Source organism: Xiphophorus hellerii, chromosome 4 (genome assembly GCF_003331165.1).
Source record: "Xiphophorus hellerii strain 12219 chromosome 4, Xiphophorus_hellerii-4.1, whole genome shotgun sequence".
Taxonomy (NCBI): Eukaryota; Metazoa; Chordata; class Actinopteri; order Cyprinodontiformes; family Poeciliidae; genus Xiphophorus; species Xiphophorus hellerii.
This window is the reverse complement of record NC_045675.1, coordinates 31825007-31845410: the sequence shown is the minus strand read 5'-3', so window position 1 is coordinate 31845410 and position 20404 is coordinate 31825007. Positions and strand designations below refer to the sequence as shown.

General features: G+C 40.8%; 1 protein-coding gene across 1 annotated transcript in view; it reads right to left on the bottom strand.

Annotated features, from left to right (window-relative positions):
• Window positions 1-9368, bottom strand: part of LOC116718043 (neural-cadherin) — a 322864-nt gene extending 313496 nt beyond the window's left edge. The window contains exon 1 of the mRNA XM_032559667.1: window positions 7370-9368. Coding sequence (XP_032415558.1) covers window positions 7370-8396 — 1027 coding nt within the window. The 5' untranslated portion in view covers window positions 8397-9368. The remainder of the gene's footprint in view (window positions 1-7369) is intronic.
• Window positions 9369-20404: the final 11036 nt, after the last annotated feature.

The following is a 20404-nucleotide window of genomic DNA, read 5'->3' as shown; positions in this document are numbered from 1 at the left end:
TAAGTTGACACTTTAGGTCTTTTTTTTTATTTATTTTTTTTTTAACCAAAGTTCTAGCTGGTTTATTGTCTGTTTTCCTTGTCTGAGTCTGTTAATTAATATATTTTGTAGGGCAGGGTTGTTTACAGATGATTCATAACCCATTTTATTTGTTTTTGGTTTGTTCAGTTGTTTTGTTTATTTCAAAAGTTTTCCAGTTCCAGAGGTGAATGTTCTTTAGACAGTAGTTTATTGATCTTTTAAAGGGTGTCCTGGGGTCATTATGATATTTTTATCCTATTAGTTCACAATGGTCACAATTATCACTTACTGCAATAATTTCTGGGACAATGTATTGCCCATAAAAATGTATTACTTAAAACTCCCTGAAACATCTTTGCCTGGTGTGAAAAGGTTGCCAACATCGCCGTTCCTGTAACACTTCACTTGCTTCTGTGCAGCTCTCAGCTTTTTTTTTTCTTCTCTTAGAAAACATAAATCAGAAAAGTGGACCAGAAAAAATATGGATTATCTTACACTCTGAGAATGTTCAATCACTTGTTGATATTAAAGAGGAAAAGTACATGCAAAAGCAATGGTTTATTTAGCAGTGGACCACTCAGAGAAAGAAAGATAAAAAAAAGAAACGACTGTTGTACAGCATTTACAGCACATCTGGTTAAGAGGAGAGGAAATATGGAATCACCCTGTTATGAAACTAATCCCTTCACAAGTCTGATTTTAGAGATGAGTGTACAGAAAAGAGAGTCCTTGCAGATCTTAATGGACTGGCTGAGTAACAGTCAGCACATTAATTATATATTTACATAGCGCCAAAACACAACACGTCATCTCGGGGCACCTTACTAAAATGTTAATTCAATCCAGTCACACACAAATGATCCCAACTGACATGTTTTCTACATGCCTGGTCAGTTACAACCTTGTAAAGAGTTACAGAATCCTGTTATCTGGACATGAAGACTATTTATGCAGTATATTTTTTTTTCATCCAGTCAATCAAAAAAGCTGAGCATATTGCTGCCAAACCACAGCTGCGTTCCAAAACACCTGACTGAAAAACCTTTCATCCTGAGCACCAAACAGTCAGGGCCTCTCTTTTGAATATGTACACTCCTTTTCTTAAGATATAAATCTGTTCAAATGTCGGGTTTTTTTCTGAGTACAAATGCGAAGCAATAAATTTTTTTATTATTATTTGATATTAATTGTACAAGTTACAGAAATGTGCACTCTATTGAGTTCATACATGACATCTAATCTACTTATTCTAGTCAATCTCAACGTTTCTTGACATTACAGATTTGCATTATTTATAATGTACATGTACGGTTTTACTATAAAAAAGTTCTCTTTTTAGGTCACGGCTGTCCCGGATGAGAATGAATGACCTCTTCATTCTTTGTAAAAATGGAAACTGCAAAAAAAATCAAAAAACTAAGAGGTGTATCAAATACCGATTGTCACCATTGTGGTTGTGTGCATAATGTTGATAATTTACCAAAGTGGAGTAAAACTGAATTTTCTTTAGATGGAACTCGACTTTCTTTCAAGGAGGATGAATTCATAAACAGAACATGAAATACCAGAGAGCTTTAACTGAATATCTCTGCTTGAAAGAAAATGAGGAAAGGATTTTATTGAGTCCAGTCATATGTCAAAACCAACACAGAACACCGGATTTTCATGTCCGGAAAATCTATGTTGTTGTTTTTTTAGCTTAGCTCAGCAGCTGAGGTTGGTGCAGCATTTTTGAAGTTCACATCACAAAACTCTGACATATTAATGGGGTGTGTCGACTTTCGACTAACAAGGCAGGCATTCAGTCCAGAACAGCCGATGCCAGAACAGTGCTTACAACAAAGGAAGTGCATTATAATCATTAGCTAAAAGGCCTACAATACTAAACTTTTATCTACTTGATGCAGGGCTGGCTGGATAATGTGAAGATGACAGATGGTCATACCTTAATTGAGACAGAAGAAGAAATTAAGAGATTACACAGGAGAGAAAAAAAAAAAACCTTCTGCAAGTCACTCCTCTTCCTCAAAAGCTTGAAAGACGAGAGGGGAGAAAAAAAAAGATCTTCCTGTAACCTAATAAATTAATCACTCAACTAATTAACCAAATGAATCATTTCCTTAATCACCACGCCAGCAGGAGTTACTGCGGTCAAAGAACAGCCTCATCTTGGCTGTTTTAAAGGGGGAGGAACAAGCTTTGGGGGAAATTAATGGGGCACTCGCTTGATGCTCTTACTGCGGCTGGCACGGCATTAAACAACTGGAGATATCAAACCCAAATCCTGTGTGCATAAACACACTGGGGTCTATGCTGCAGCAATGAAAGTGCAGATAGTGTTATTATTCTGTCTTAAAGATAGAGCAGATGTGCATTAAAAACAATCCCTGTTAGAACCATGGAAAGCTCGCTTTTGCCGTGGCAACGACTTCCATTCGGTCCCCAGGAGATTTATCCTAATCTTAACCGCGCCAGGCCCGCGTGAACACACAGCAAAGAGGAGTCAGAATGAGCGAGAGCCGTGATGTTTGGTTAACAATAATCTGAGTTATATAGGACAGCTTCGACACAAACAGGCAACAAACTCAGAGAGGAGGAAGTTATCTAAGATCCTGACAGATCACACACATCCAGCCTGAAACACACACACACACCTTTATCCCTCCAAGAATCAGATCGGAAGTGTTCCCTGCTACACTCTTCAATTGTGCTTCCACTCGTATCAAAATCCCTAAAGTGGTAGCAAAACTAAAAATGAAAAAAAAAAAAGAGAGAGTAAGCAAGTGAAGGGAGAAAGTGCGACAGAGAGGCAGACGGAGAGAATGAGATGGGATTACAGGGATAATGGGAGCAGATGGAGGGAGGTCAAGGCTCCGGCAGGACTCTCCACTCCACGTGGATTAAGAGACTTCTCTAGTGAGCCATCAACAACCCAAAGGATGCTCCGTTCCTAGCGCCTGAGACGCCAATCTCAGCCTGACCTGCCCCCCCAAACCCCTGCTGTCCACCTTCTAAGCCTGAAAATGAAAACTCGCAATCGTTTAGCATGAAACTTTGGAAAATAAAAAAGTGAGGTCGCAGAAACGCATTCCGTCCCAAGCCCCCTCTGCTCCACACGGCACATCAAACTCCTAAACAGTTAGGCTTTCCGGCTCTTTTAAAAGCTGCTAAGGCTCCATTTTCACTGATCCTCCTCGCAAAAGTCTGTATTGACCTGCATCTTGTGGAAAACGCATCAAAATTCAGATACAGGAGCAAGGCGGGACACAGTGAAGATTGAATGAGTGACCCGAATGAACCGAATGAGATGAGCGCCGGTCAGAAGAGGATTTAGACAGATAAGAACAATATGTGACGTGTGTGTAATGCTGAAAGTCACTAAGCCATTTCACACATCATGGTGTATCTCATTTATACTAAAATACAAACAGCAATGCATCATCAGGGCAAACTTTCCTTGCACTAAACACGTTGGGTTTAACATCTTCATAATTCCGGCTCATGTCTGGGTGTTTACATTGAAATCTGAAACACGATTCAGACAATAGCTGCATTTAGAACAGAAGCAGAAAAGTGAGCAGAATGTTGGTGAAGCAAACTGCAGGGACAAAGACTTTGTGGTCGCAGATTATTGAAGTGGTAAGTAGAGTCTCTGTAGCTGCGTTTCCATTGCCAATGTGTGCGAATCTTTGAACTTTGTCGATATTCCGCTATTGTTTAGTGGGAACAATTGCAGTGTTCCCACTAAAGAAGAAATGCAATTAAAATCAGACATGTTCACGTGATGTCATTAGAAAACATGCCACATCATATCTCTCAAACTACTTCTCATCGTCTTCTTCTTCGTGGTTTGCTCCAGCGGCAACATCTGGTTGATGATCATGTTACTCCCGTGATAAAAAAAAAAAGTGCTTCCACTGCCGTTTTGTGAAATAAACCATTTGTGATATGGCCAAAAAACCCACCTGATATACAGCCAAAATAGTTTTATCAGAAACCAAGTTTTCTGTTGTTGTTTGTTTCCATTCAGCAAATTTATTTATGAAACAATTACATGGCCAATGGAAACACACTTTATTAGGCAAAGGTTGCAATTTCATATCTCCTTGCAAGTTTTCATCATGTGTTTGGGTTTTCTTCCTGGAACCCCAGTTTTGTCCCTTAGTCCAAAAAAGCCCTAAATTCCTCTTAGTACTTAGTTAAGCATCCATCAGACTGACAAACACGCACAAACATGCGTAATTTCTCACCGCTTCTGATAAACGTTCCTCAAAAGGTTTTATGTCGCCTGCCAATACAAAAGCCATGGAGTGGAAGTGCGTCAGAAGTAAAATATGAACACTGCTGTCCGGGCGCATTTCTACATTACACAAACTAATGACCAATCACACAACACACTGCACAGAGCTGTGTGCAAATAATTTGACTCTGGCCTGGTGTCCATAAGGGGAGGAGAACGCCTCCTTGTGAACAAAGTGACGCAATTTTTCTCTTGCGACTCTGTTAATAAGAGCTGATTTCAATGCATCAGATGATGAACAGCAGAGCAGTACAGCCCTCTGAATAGTCAAAAGGAAACTTCTGACCTTGGGGGAACAGTCCACTTTTCTTTACTTCAGGAACATATCCCCAAACTGAAAGGTTCTAGCTGCCACAGTCCTGGTCAGACAGCAATGAAGTGGGAAATTGTCCCGTCAGACCGTCAGTTCCCGAAACAACACACAAAATAACCTCGAAAAACCACACACAGGATCAGTACGACTGGACCGCACACAGAGTAAAAAAACTTGTGGTGTTTAAATGACCCCGTCTCTGATGACCGCAGGGGGGTTAAGAACGAGTTTTATGAAAGCAGAGGAGAAAGATACTAGCTTAAGCCTAGCCTAGCATTTCAGTAAACTACTCAGTATGGTTTTGCTACCAACAAATGTCTATTTTGACTCAATACACAAGTCAAGAGTATTAAGTAGGAAAAGCCTGATATCTTATGGTCACCATAGAGTTAGGTGTAAACACTAACAAACTCAAATTGGATTGGATTTCAGTAAATTATTAGAGAAACATAAAACAACTTGTTAGTCTTTTAGAGTAATTATTATTCTTGTTATTATTATTATTGACAGAAAAAGAATGACTTTTGATAAAACGATAGTTTATTTAAAGAAAAAAACACACACACACACACCCAACAGCTACAACATATTTCATCATATGGCAGATTTTGGAGCACTTGTTATAATTACAAAAAGTCTGGATACCGGCCCATAACAACGTGTCCTTGTAAAAACAGATGTCAAAACTCTCAGCTGAGTGCCTCCTCATAATTAAAAGCAACAAACCAGCTCTAATTCTGGTACGGGTCTCAGCGGGCCACACTGGATCTATACGGCGAAGTTCATTCAAGTGATTCAGACAATCCATCCTGTTGGGCCGGGCCTGTCCCAGAATCAGGATCCGGGATAACCCACATTACCAAACCCAATAGTTTGCATTGATTGTGTGAATCCAGGCGAGGGCTGCTAACTGGAACAAGGGAAGTCTCAGATAACTGCAGCCAACAGAGAAACGGTCACGATACGTTTTCACGACTGGCAGGTGGCAGCGTGTGTTTGCTCTCACCTCGGATGTACAGGTGATAATGAAGCTGCTGCTGGGATGGCCGTTACGCGCCGTGCGTCTCCCCTGACATCCCAGCATCTGTTGCCGCTGTCAGCAGCAGCAGCAGCAGCAGGCACATTCCCTCTGCCCTAATCTATCAAGGCGCAAGAATCATCATCGCCGGCGTTGATGAATGTCGCTCACTTTAAGCTCTACTGCTGCCGCTTTGGGACACTCTGACACCGCTTAACCCACAACAAGCTGGAATGTGTGGCTCTTAGCAGTAGACCTGACACGCTTTTTTTAAATCTCCATGATTCAGACCTCAGGTTGTTGACTGTCCACTGACTAGTTTCCTCATTAGTTATAGTTAGAAACGCAACAAACACTGACCCGCAGGTTATATGGGGTCCCCTAAGGAGAATTTTATTTGGGTTCTCCCAGTTCAGCCCACCATTCACCACAGCATCACTGACTAAAACGTTGATTTCCACATGCTTCATACAGTATATACAGAGATTGATATTAAAACAGGGGGGACGTGTTGGCTTATATGGGGTCCATTTGTAAAGTTACAGAGTCCAAATTTAACAGCAATAATTTGGGGGTAAATATAGCCTGTCATAAAAGAGGAAAAAATGGGGATTCATTTTTCAAAGTCAAATTTTCACTTTGATTTGTATGTTTTTCATACATTCATAAGTGTGAGTTTCAAACTAAGTGTTTATTCAGCAAGAAATCTTTGACGCTAAATATTTGGTCTGCAAGCTAAATACTTAGCTGCAACCATACATTTAATTAGCACGCTAAATCTGAAGCTGTTTATGTGAAACTGAATATTTTCTTATCAATCCAAATATTGTATTGAAGCTACACATTTAGCACAGAGCTAAATATTTAGGTAATATGCAAATCTCCTTGCCGATAACCGGAAGTGAACTACCAAAACAAAACGCAGGTTGTTCGAACCTCTTTATAAACTCTATCTCTTGTCACCTATTTAAACTAAGCTGGAGAGAAATTCAATACTTTCCCACCGTCACAACAGTTATAGCAACAAGAAGAAATACTCCACATTGATTTGATGCAGTGCCGATGGGAACATCAGCTACTTAGACACAGGTATTCTAAAAATAGCTCCGTGGAATGACATTTAGTATGACTTTAAAACAATAAAACTTTCCTTTAATGTGTGTAGGTGATGTATCTGTGAACATATCATGTGAATTCACAGAGCTCGCTTATAACTTGGGCCAGCCACGCTTCAAGACAACGAAACCCACCGCAATGTCTGCCTAAGCTGAGATGACAAGAATTTTCAGTAATAATAATGTTTAAAATTCTGTGTTGTCCTTTGTTTGGCAATGGTTGTAATTCAAGCCACTAATCACGCGGCTAATCAGCTATACATTTATTAATGCATTGTTAATAACATGTTAAAGATAATACGTAAGACAATATAGATTTTTTTTTGACTTGCCATATATCACAACACAGTTCTAGATGCGCATATTTGCGCAAATATGCGCCCAAAACGCAAAAGAAAGAAAGAAAGAAAACAAAGCCAGTAAAAACCAAGTACTTTACATGTATAAAACTCTATTTATAGAGTTTATTTTAAAATCCTTTTTTAAATCCTTTTTATTGCACAAATTTTCTACTCCAGAAAAGCGCACTGCAAACCGCCACGCTCTGCTGCCTCCCTCTCTCTCTCTTTCTCGCACACACGTGTGTGAGCGCCTCTGCTCACCTCTCTTGTCCTGCACCCTGACGGTGATCTCCACCAGAGGTTCGGTCTCCCGGTCCAGCCTCCGCATGATGACTACATCCCCGCCGTCCCGGTTCACGCTGACCGGGGAGCTCTCCAGCTCCGGCTCCACCAGCTCGAAGGCGGCCGACTGGAACCTCACCGGGTTCAGGTTCACCACGACAGAACCGATCCCCGCGTCCTCGGACACGCTGATGAGAACCGGCGTTTCCTCCTCCGTGACCGATCGGGACTTCCGCGGTTGCGCTTCAACTTGCTGCCGTGGTCCGGGGGTCGCGGAGCGCGCGGCGGGCCATTGCCGCGGGTTTATTTCCACGGAGACACCTTGACTCGTGCGGGGTGGCCAGCCGCGGTCCCGCGCAAACACTTGAAACTTGATGGGCTCTTCCAGACCGAGGATGGAGTCGACCAGGAGGATATCCCCCGTTTTGGGCACCGCGTAGAAACTTCCGTTTTTGGGCTCGGCGAAGTAGATGAGCTCCGCGTTCTTGCCGCTGTCGCCGTCCCGCGCGCTCAGTGAGCAGATCGCCGTGCGCAGCGCAGTGGCGTCGTCCAGATCCAGCTTCATGTTGGCGCTGGGGAAAACGGGCTGGTGGTCGTTGGTGTCCAGGACGTCCACCTTGATGGACGCCACGAGTTCGGACGCGTCCTCCCCTTCCGCGCACTGTCCGCAGCACAGACCCAGACTCAGGGCGTACTCAGCCCGCTCCTCTCGGTCCAGAGTCTGGGTCGTCTTCAGCAGAACATGCCCTCGTTTGTGGTGCGCAAAGACGCGGAAGTCCTCGCTCCCGTCTCCCAGAAGTTTATAGTGCGCTGCCGCCGAGCAGGGCTGCGCGGTGCCGCACAGCCGGCGCGAGTTGAGTCGCTTCAGCGGGACGCTGAGCCCGTTGACCCGCGAGCCGGGAGACGAGTTCTCGAACACATGCCCGTGAAAGAACGGCACAAGGTCCGACGTCCTGTTCGCGGCCACGCAAGGCATCAAGAAGGGTAAAAACGTGACCCAAATCATGTCTGGATGTCTCTTTGGCTCCGCTCCGCTCAAAGCGCTGGTGCCTCTCCGACGTCCATGCTTGCTTCCCAGATCCCTTGGGGGATGTGGAGGCTCCCTCCGTCCTGCTGTGATCCAAAAACTTTGACTAGACTGGAGCGCTGCTATCTCCTGGCAGCATGCTCCAGCTGGAAGTGAGAGATGCGCGTTTGAGTTGTGCGTCCTTCTCTCCTGCTCTCCTCAGTCTGCTGCCTCACCAGCAGCTCTGTCTGTGCGCGTTCCAGGAAAAAAAAAAAAAAAAGCGCTTCTTGCAACACGAGCGCGCGCTTACCTCCGTTCGCTTCCTTTGCGACCCATCTATCTCATGCAGGCAGAAGGGAAAATCTGCGAATACTCAGCTCCACGTTCACTTTCTAAAGAGATAGCATTTTTATAAGTCGCAACATTCCATTTATTTGTTCTCAAGTCTTGAGGATCTGGCAAGGAAACCGTTTGCGTTACGCACGGTCGGTTAATCAGTTAGAGCGAGATGCGCAGGGGGAAACTTTCAAGAAAACAAAATCCCTCTTTCACGCGCAGAGGCGCGTGCGCCGCTGACGCGCGTTTATTGGCGTCTCAGAAGGATCCTGGAGAAACCGAGCCGACCTCCCCTCTCCCGGTGATCAATGCCCAGTCTTGCGCATCTAGATCCATCACTCCTCTTTCCAATAACCCGTCAGCCCTCTGGATTAAAATAATGTAAAAATCAATCATCTCGAAACGCCTTCTGAGGGCGAAGGGAATAAACGGGCTCACGGATTCAGGAAAAAAACGGGGGTTCGGTGAATCCGGTTTGGACGCGTTTCTAAGCCGCTGATGTTTGGCAGCGTTTGGTCTTCACGGGGTGTGTGAGGAAGTCTCAAATTTAATATTCCAGATCTATTTTTTTCTTGTATGTGTTTCCTTCTCATATTGCTTCTTTGTCACCGAGTTCAATACCGGAGTCAACTCGGTGTGCGCGTCTAACTAATAAACCTGAGACTATTTGTGGATACAAGGCGTGCAGCTCGGTCAGCTCCTCGCAGGCGCAGCTCTTTCTGTGTGCTTCTGTGCTTATTTAAACTTCTGCTTATTGCAACCTGTGCAGTTTTCAGAGTTTAAGATCAGCACTCCTGGAACTTTTTGTGTGTTTGTTTGTTTTGCAGGAAGGGGTTCCCCCTCTGGCTCATAGTGACATTACAAATCACAAAGTTAAGAGGAGTTCACAAAAGTCATGCAAAACTTGTTGAAATTGTTTCTAATAGTACTTTACATATATATATATATATATATAACATGTGAAAAGCCCAGGCCTTTCTGTTGGCCTGAACATCAACACAGTGTAGGACTGATCTTTTGATTACTTTTCTGATAACCAATTAATAATTTGATCGCAAAACGTGCTTAATATGGTGGGGGTTTTTTTGTTTGTTTTTTTTTTATATAGAATTTGAATCAAGTGAAGCTAAAACATCACCTGAAGTTTTGGGTGGCACAAACTTACAGAAAAAGAAAGTTTGTTTAAATACAAAACAGATACATTTTATACAGTTTTAACTTGGTTACTGCATTGAGTGTGCTGCTGTTCTTTCAGCAAATGGTCTTTTTTAAATCCGTATACTAAATTAGTTGACAGTTATTTCAATAATCGATTCATCCCAATTAATCAATACAAAACCTTGATCTTTCCTTATGGCGAAGCTATTATATTAGTGCCACGAAATCTGTCTATTCTGAGATATTCTCCCTTATTCATCACTTTTGCACAAATGGAAGCTTTCCAAACTAACCTACGTAAAGAAGCAATCATCCCCCTTGTTAGATTTCTTGTTTTTGGACACACTACAGGAAGAACTTCTTTTTTTTCTGTTTGTTGGGATTGAATTTTTCTAGTGTTGACATTTTTATAAACATCATCGTGTTGTAACAGTAAAACTTACAGTTGCACAAGGACAACTTCGTTTCTTGGCAGTTTTCTGGAGCGCTTTAATTTTAGATTTAGTTTGTTGCTTGGTGCTGTTTAAATGTCAAATATCCTTAAAGATACGAGCTACACTGTTTAAATTAAAAGGGAAATAAATTTGTCTTTAAATCATTGCAGAGTTTGGGAGGCTGGTTTTACATTTGCTAAGTGATCAGATTAAATGGCCAGAGGCCAACAAAAAAGTACATGCTGATAAAAACTGAACCAATAAATTCCTTTGGTTGCGAGTGATTAAGACCACTGGAAATGCTGTGTGCCCAAAATGTCACCATGTGTTTAAAACAAAAGATTATTTTACCAAACATTATACCATACATGAAATCTGATCAGTCAGGAAATGGCACATGAGATCATTTTTAGACAGAAAAGATACTTTCCCCAAATCTGCTGGGTTTCCTCAGAAACTTTTTTCTTTTCATTTCTATTCTATTTATCAGGCAATCTTTGTTCTTATAATTTGTTGTTGTTTGATGTAAAAAAACAAAAAACAATGATAATAATAATAATAAAAAGCATAAATGTAGTATTTGTGCACACTTTGACTGCATTGTGTTAGAGCTGACCTGTGGGTTCACGGTCCACCCATCACTAATAATGAAAGTAAAATCAGCCAAACTCTCCGTCTTGTTGCTTTTGTGTGTATAAGTGATTCAGGAGGGGGAGGGGCTGGTCATGTATTTGTTTGGTCATGTGACTGATGCAGCGTGGGATTGTGGAATGTTTAACTGAAGCGGAGCTGCGTGGTCGTTTTCTCACGACGCCCAACATGGTAAGAAAATATTAATAACGTCACCTATCATCAATAACAGCAATGTTAATATGTGATGTTGGAATTAAACCAAATTTTCAAATCAGTGCATTCCTTCAATTCACCTGTGAGTTCTAGAAATGAATGTGAACACTCATGCTGACCACAATAAAGTCACATTCCCACTAATTAGCAATTATCCAGGACCACATAAAAGCCTTTTCCACCCTCTGCATTGTTCGCTTGACGGATAACAATTAAACTATGTGTATGAGCTCATTTTAATTAGAATTTGCTATTTTGTCATTAATAAAACGTCTGTGTTTCTATTTGGCTCCATGCACTCACAACTCTAAAGGATTTTAATCTGTTTAATAGATTCTCTACAAACCCTTTGGCTCCGTACTTTTAGAAATGAAATGCTTTTTGAAAATTAATATTTCCTATTTTTCATTTCCTAACAGAGAAAAAAAGAAAAAAAATTAATTACTCAAATGTGGTATTCTTACTGCATGAAGCAGATAAAGGCTGATTTGGTCAGCTGTCGAGGAATCCTCCCCACTGTGGCCCAGTGAGCGTTACACTGAATCATGTCCTCCTCTGATCCCTTTGTGTCTTCACATTCTTCGTTGTTGGATTTGAAATGAAAGTTCATATGCATGAAGCATCTGCAGCAACTGCTTGGTTATTCATATGAAAGCGCCGGGGCCGTCAGTACCACAGACAGCTCTTCAGCCCGTCACGTCACGTCTCTGGAAAAAAAAAAAGAGGAAAAAGTCACGTTTTCGAGTGAGGAAGTCAACGGAAACTTGAACATTCAAACAATAAAGTCATCTTCCAAATAAAAAACACAATATCAGACTTCCAGTTAAAGTGGAGTTTTCTCAAGCATTCACTGTGCTGGTGTGAGGCCAGAGAGTGAAAGTGAGATATCGCTTTTTCCTGCAGAGAGGATTTGTCAGAACATAAAAAAATCTGTTTGTCTAAAAACAAGACATCATGGCGAAAACCCAAAATAGTGACTCTTGTTGTTACAGGAGAAATGCCGGGTACTGTTGGAGCTCTTGTACAGAACATACAGACATCTCCAGCCTTTGTGCTAATTGGCACCGTCACAGCCACACATCCAGTCACACTCCAGGCCGCGGTCCTATTAACATATTCCACCAGACAGCTTGAGTCACACTCCTCTCCGAGCTCCACGTCTCGGTGACACTTGGCGTCTCAGCCTCAGCCACAAGTCTTTGCCACTATCTCAGTTATCAATGACTTAAGGGGGCCCACGAGGGACAAATGTCTGAGGAAAGTTGTGCTTGCTCAAAGTCTGCTGCTGCGAAGATGAACTTAGCCTGCCTGTGTTTTTTGCTCGTTTTACACAAGACATCACTTTTTCAAAGGACAGCACTAAGTAATTTTACGTCTCTGCATTCATTCATTTTTTGGCACCTATGAAGTGAAGCAATCTTGTGACTTCAAGATTATAATTTTCAAAACGTGCTGCAGTTTACGCTTTGAGAAGTGAGAATTCATTGCAAAAAGCAGCTGTTACTTCAAATATTAATAAATCAACCTACTGATGTCTCAAATAAACAGGTAAAATTAAAAAAAAGAATCCACCAAAATTTAGACTCGGAAAAACTGATGCATGGTTCTTCTTGGTCATTGTAATGTTGTCTTCAAATACAAAGTAGAAATTGATCAGTCAGATGCTGCCTCCCCATACCAGCACATGGAACCCATCCGTCTTTAAAGAGGCAGTATTATGTATTTTCCAGGCATGAAGTGCCATTCTATAGCACAACCAAATAACTACGTCAACTTCAGTTGTTATAGACATGCTACATATATCAAATATTACTTAAAAGAAATTTGACTTTGTATTTTAGCTTTGAAATTGGGCCTCTGTCTTTTCAAAAACGTTTGCTCATCACAATGTTGCTCCTCAATTAACCCCTTAGCAACGCTTTTACCAGCATTGCTCTGAGAAGTAGTCTGCATCATGAGCTCAGCAGATGTGCAGTTCCACCAGGTGTTTGCTAATGGCTGCTGGCTAGTCTGAAGGAGCTGAGAGGGAGAGAAGCAGGGGGGTTGCTCTGTGCATGTTTTTGATGAGAGAATATCATAACATGAGCTCAGTTCATAAAGGAGTAATTTGTTATTGCATTTTAGGCTATTAAATGTTTATTTAAAAAGTGTTGGGATTCTATGTTTATTTGCACCTTTTAATGCATTTCTAAAATTGTATTAAAAAAATTGGCACACTCTGCAGATTTTTTTTTATTTAAATTGATTGATTGTTCGAATACTCAACAGATTAACTGATAAGTAAAATAAGCGTTAGCTGCAGCCCTTTGTAGACTAAAACAATCCTACTCACTGCTGCTCAGGTCATCAGACGTTTCTGCTCAGTGCTTCCAGGACCAGAACCAAACAACATGAGTCAGCTTTTAGTTTCTCTCTTCCTCAACTCCATGAAAATCTTATATGTGCAGAAACTGTTGACTCCTTCAAATCAGGACTGATTTAAAGCGTCTAAAATAAGACAATGCTTACCTTAGTATCTCATTTTTATCAGCTCTCATCCATTTGTGATAAATTTCAATTTTACTGCTTATTTTGGTTATATTCCTAAACTTTACTGTAATTAGTTTATGTATTTCTTTTTGTTTTTAATATGAGTTTCCTCAAGCATGCGTCCTTGTTGCTGCGAAGCACTTAGAATTATTTTGTGTATAAATGTGGCCATAAAAATAAAATTGCTTTGCCTCTCATATAAAGAGCACAAAAATATGGCTACAGAAGGACAATGCCCAGTTATACATTTCCTGTGCAGCACTGAAATCATTTATTGGTGCCTGAACTGCAGCAAGAAATATGGAGTAGGTCACTAATAACACAGTATTAAATGTGTCAAAGGAGCTTTCGGAAGTTCATTTACTTGAACAAAACATTTTTACCTGAAGCCAGAATGTCAGCATTCTGATATCCAAAAGACTGCACACCTTGAAAAGAATCAGGTGTGTGTGTGTCAACACTCTGTAGAAAGTGCAGCCTGAATGCATCGGTAGGAATCTCTGAAATGATATTTTCAGGGTTTTACATTGTTCTTCCAGTTCTTTCACAGAATCCCCACATTGCCATTATTTGATTTTTGTTGATGAGAACCAAAGCATTGTTTAAGGAGAGACGTGGCTCGCATGGCAACGGAAACCTGTAACCACCATTTGGAAATGTATCCACTCTGGGAGCCGTTTTATAAAATGATAGTTTCTGGTCTCTCATGATTCCAGATCCGTGTGAACATGAAGCCTAAATGACAAACGTTTTTGGATGGGACCTTGGAATTCGATTGTCTGGAATATTTGAAGCTTTGACAGTAAGAAAGAGGAGCGGTTCAGTTTACTGGGGATTGTTTCACCTGCAGGACGGTATAAAGACTGGAACTCTACACCCTGGAAACAGAGCAGTGTAACCATGGGGAGCAGGAACTCTGATAGGGAGGTAAACTGGTGTGAAGTTATAAATCCTTTGAGCATTCATTTAAAGATCCAGGTGGTTTTTGTCCAAGACAGTTGAATGACACAAAAAAGGACTTCCTCTCTAAAAGACCTCTAATTATACTCCAGCAAAGATCTGGCTTCACCATGAGAAACTGAGTAATGACTTTGTCTGTAGTCTAAGGGCTGAAACGATTCCTCGAAAGATTTGAGTACCTCGATTATTAAAATTCCTCGAGGAAAATTTATCTGCCTCGAAGCTTCGTTAAATTCTGTTTTATTATGTAGCGCCGTAATTTGTCCATTACAAATGTGGACAAATCTTTGTCTATATTCTGCTAATGTCGAAAAAACACAATTTCTATTAGATAAGAAATTAAATAAAAATCACACGTCAATAAGCTTGTTTATGCAACAAGTCATTAAAAGTCATGGCAGTGACGGATACAAACAGCTATTTGACATATATATTCATAATTCAGTCCTGGCACTAGCGCTCATCATCTATCAGTCATCAAAGGAGACGTCCATCTTATTCAGACATTGGAGCAACAAGCCCCGCCTATTTGGGCCAATATGCATGTGGCATTTTGGGGAAACTGCAGTCGGTGATTTTACAGAAGAACTATCAATTCAACATGTTCAAATCACACACAACCTTTTATGAACTGTGAGGCTGTGAGAGCTCTGGTGGAGCCAGCTGCACATTGTCCGAAAAAAACTAAGAAATCTTGTCTTCTTCATCGTTTCCCCAGTGGTAGCATCCTGCTGGTGATCATGTGACTCATGAGATGCGAAAAATGTATTTCCATCGCAGTTTTGTTAAATATATCTATGTCAATATGGCCAAAAAGAAAAAAAAGCTGAGTTTTTTTAAAAAACTGGATGTGTTACAGTTAAGCAAATTTATTTTTGTCATTTCAATTTACGCAATTCCATGGTTAATAGAAACACAACTATTGTGACATTAATTTGTACTCAAAGCCCTTCAGTTTGACACAAGAAAACCTAAACAAATTCACCAAGGTGCCGTCAGAAGTCACCCAGTTATTCAATAGTGTTGATAGCCCAGTCTCAGCATCGTACAGCTGTTTGTGAAAACCTTAGAGGTCTCATGAAGCACTGACCAGTCCGACCCTAGAGCCAGAGCTGACACCTCAACTGTTAATTCTGAACTCCTTAAATCTGGCCTTGGTGGAAAAGTGGCAAGAAGAAAATCTTGCTACCAAAGCCTTGCAGGATATACAGCAAACATCCTAAAGTAGGTCAAGATCTCAATTTCAGGTTTTAATAATAACATCATAAATGCTGCCGTTCTCCCCTGTTAGTGCTGTTAACCGGGGCTGAGAGGTCACACAGCACTTCTGAGACTCACTGGCATTTAGGGTTCTTCAGATACACAAAGGTGTCCTCGCAGATAGTCTGGCCTCTCTCTGTTTGATGATAATTCTTGTCCAAAAATGCTGTCATATTTAGCTCCCTTGGCTGCCCTTGTCATGAAGTTTGTCTGTCTATAACTGAACGCAGCAAAGTGAGAACAGTTGGCACTGAACCTGTCATCTTTTATTCATTATCGTGACAAGTGACAAACTACACAAAGGACCCCTCAAATCCTTGTAGGCTTCCCTAAATCTCAATAAACTGGAACGTCAATCTGGTTGTGGCTCTACCAGGCAGTCTGGAGTTTGTCCCCGCTGAACGAGAACAAGCTGTTAGAGCGACACAAAACACACACTTCCCTAATTTGTATTGATTATTCCTCCTGCCCGACCGGCTCAGCCTTAATTCTCTGTCTATATGTCTTTGTCCTCCTCCTCGTACTCGCTCGTTGTTGAATAAAATTTCCATTGAAGGATAAGCAAGTGTGTGGCACTGCACGATTTTTGCATTCATTGAACATCATCTAAGAGGCTGTTGATACACACACAGTGGGACAGGAGAGCAGTTATGACCTTGCTGGAGTTTCTAAAATGTTTGACAGTGAAAAAGGAGGTAGGAGTCGGTTCATTATCTGAAGACAACTTTTCTCTCTCTCTCTCTCTCGCTCACCTGCAACAGGCTGGCTATCAGGGGAAATATCCTGATAGGACGATAAAGGAAACACAGACAGGGAATATGCTCAACAGCGCTTTGGAAAGATGCCAATTGGACTTTGCTGAAAACACAATCAGGAGATCCACCAAGCTGTAAATTGGTTAGATATAATGTGTGTGTAGGTGTGTGGGGGTGTTCTTTTGTACATATGGATGTACACTGTTTTATAGAGTGGGTAGGGACATCTGGGAATGCTAGCCCGGAGCTGTTAAGTCTATGCCTAACCATCCAAACAAACAAGAGTTTTTGATTCCAATGTTGCCCGTTCGTTCCCACGAGGCCTAGCAAGATTAGTTTGTGAAGCAACATGTTGTATCAGTAAGCAGATGTTGTGTTAAATGTTTCCTACTTTCCTACTTCATGTTGCACAGGGAGCCAGAGGAGAACAAAAATGCAGAAATCCAAGGAAAATTAGACAAAGAAAAGAGGAAATTAATGGGAGTAATACTGAAAGGATGAGATATGTTTAAATTACTGAATGATGGACCAAAAGACCCGGGATGATAAACCAACTGATCACAGGTGTGAGGGGAGAGAGCAGAAGGAAGTGGCACAGGGAGAGTACACTAGGGATTAGGAAATATAAATCTAACACTAAAGACATAAGGAACATAATAAGGCTACAGGACTGAGCTAAGCTAAAGCAGAAAGCTGATCTATCAGAATAAGAAACTAAGGAACACAATAACAATGGAACTAGAATCAAATAATAATTTGCACGCTGCTCATTCCCCACCTCTTCTTCCCCCCTCTCTCTGCTACAATACATCTTCTCCCATCGGCAGAGTCTGTCATAAATGCTAAGGCTAGTTAGCATGGCCACCGATTACAGCAGATAAACGGTTCTCCTGTAACAGTAAGTTATTTTTCCACCATTAGCATTATTTAGCAGCGAGTACATGAGTTTGATTGACAGCGCTAAGACCTTCCTCCTGGCTCTGATGGGTTGTTTTTAGTCAGGAGCAGCAATAACAGCACTGGGAGGAGGTGGAGATTGATCTTTTCACAAATTATCTCTCCTAACATGCTGTTACGACATGATGACAGTATTAATAAATACTTAAAAAACAGACTATTTTAAATAAAACTTACATACTGCAGTATTAATGCGACATTCAGCTTTAGAATTCAACTGAACAAATAAATCCATTTGAAGGAGAAAATAAATCTCAAAAAGATGCAAATACCTTATTACACCTAGTTCTACGCTCAGAAAAAAAGAGGCAGATGTCACAGTCGGACAACAGGGAAGTGATGGTGGTGTCCTGTTAGTTCCCAAATCCATGGAAAAGTCCCGCCTGGACTACACACAGTGTTAAAAGCTCTCCCGGGGTCAGTCCACTCAAACTTATCGACGGAAACCCCAAAATATTTGACCAAGTCATATGGATTGCAAGCAATGCTGCCAATGTAAAAGACAGTAATGAATAAATCTGACATATTACTTCTCTTAATGTTGTGGCATTTAGCAAATACAAATAATTGAGATAATTCTGACTGGTCTGAAACAAGAGACGTTTGGTCTGATTTACCTTCAGACAGAGGGGAAAAAAGGTGCGTCTTTTTATTTGGTGAACTTCCGATTTCAACTGTATCAACTCATTCAATCCACGTCTTTTCACTCTGATGTCATCTGATTCATGGATGAGAACAGAATGCAAGGGGTAAATCCAGACAACAGCTAACAATCTGTCGTGCCAGGTGGCATAAATATGCCAAAAAAGGCCATAAAATAGCACTTCTTGATGCCACTGTACGAGAAACTTGGCTGCTTAATTGTGTGTGTGACAGAAATGCTGGTGTGCCGCAGAAACGAGGATAAAACATGGATCTGGGTTTGCTGTCACAAATAGACTAACAACTGTTGCAGAACCTGGCAGCAGCCGAACAAAGTGATCGTTGTTCCAGCTGATTCCAAGCTGCAGATGGTCAACTCTACCTCATTAGTGATGAGACCAACTGGACAGCAAGCCAAATCAAAAACAAACCGCTGCTGCGAGGAGATGTTGACTCGAGAGCGCGACTCCTGGTTGTCTGTGTCGGAGAAAAGGAAACTGCAAAAATTTAGGAGGATAGGTAACATCCCCACTGTACAAGGCATGAATTACAATTCATTTGACGACTGACTGCAGGTCACACAACCCAAGATGCTGCTGCATCATTTTGAATGGGGAGAAGAATTTCTTTGGTTGGAAATAGGGAAAAGTAAGAGACAGCATGAAATACTGTAATATGTGATGGTCATTCATTTCCACCCTTCACTGGTTTAAATTTAAATTTAGTGTATATGCTACATAAAAAATGTTGATTAGTGTAAATTATTGAAGTTACACTACTAAATAATTTGCTAGTGTTTTGCTGTTGAGAAATAGGTTCTTAGAGTAGATGTTGCTCATTTAAATAAAGCACAATACAATCATTATATACAGTATATATACAGTACAGACCAAAAGTTTGGACACACTTTCTCATTGAATTCAATGAGAAGGTGTGTCCAAACGTTTGGTCTGTATTGAGTACAGACCAAAAGTTTTGGACACACAGTTGTGTGACGGTGCCAATCTGTACTGTATATATACAGTATATATATATATATATATATAATTAGGTTATATATATATATATAGGACGATAAAGGAAACACAGACAGGGAATATCTGGCAAGAAGGGTTAGAGGGGTTTTTAAATATTTCTACATAGAAATCCTCAAGTGGCAGAGCAAAGTTATGCTACATTAATGTTTTTTAATAGCCTGGCCATTGCCTTCCTGCAATTCTGCTCAATTTTAATCTCACTTCACAGACAATCTGGGGTTTCTCCCTTTCACGTGGATTCCTGTAGTAGCTTTTCCACTGGGCCAATCAGCAAACAGAAGAAGTTGTGAATGAAATGTTTTGGATTGTGTGTAAAAAGAAGAGTAAAGCGCAAATATTTTTTTTAAAGCAATTTTAGCAATTTATATATGTAGCAAATTTATGAATTGTAGTTTTTTTTCACGCACTTTGCAACAGCACACATTTGTCAAATACAGAAACACACAGACGTGAAGGTTGTTGTAAACACCGAAGAAGAAGAAAAAGGAATGTGCATCTATGACCAAGATAGTGATAAAATATAACGTAAACATGCTTAGGTTATAATTAACGTGTGTGCTTTGGTGTTTAAGATGTTATGTAGCATTTTCACATCTGATATAAAGTTATGATACAGGCCCAAAGAGACAAGTTCCAAAGTAATGCAGAAACAGTGATGACTGGCACGCTTTTACACAAGCACAACCTGAGAACCCAGGTAGAATAATAAAGACCAGCTAAATGTCCCAGGGGACCAGAGACGGATGTGCACTGAATTTACAAAGACCGCAAAACTTATTTGAAACCAAACACAACACAAAGCCCAAAACTCTATGCATACAAATAGATTTTCGTTCCACTGTCTATTGGAATTTTTCACAACAGCAATCACGTATATGTGAAACAGACCTTGACAGAAAAACAGATCTATAAACACACATATGATTAAACATTTACTTCTCTAGGACTGCAGGAGTCGATTTCCTTTTGTACATTCATTTTGTACTTTTGGGAGTCACGTTCAGTTCAAGATGTGCCAAAAGCCATTTCAGTCCCAGTCCAGCGCTGGCAAGTGACGCACAAAACCAACAAACAAAAGACAAAAAAAGAGAAAC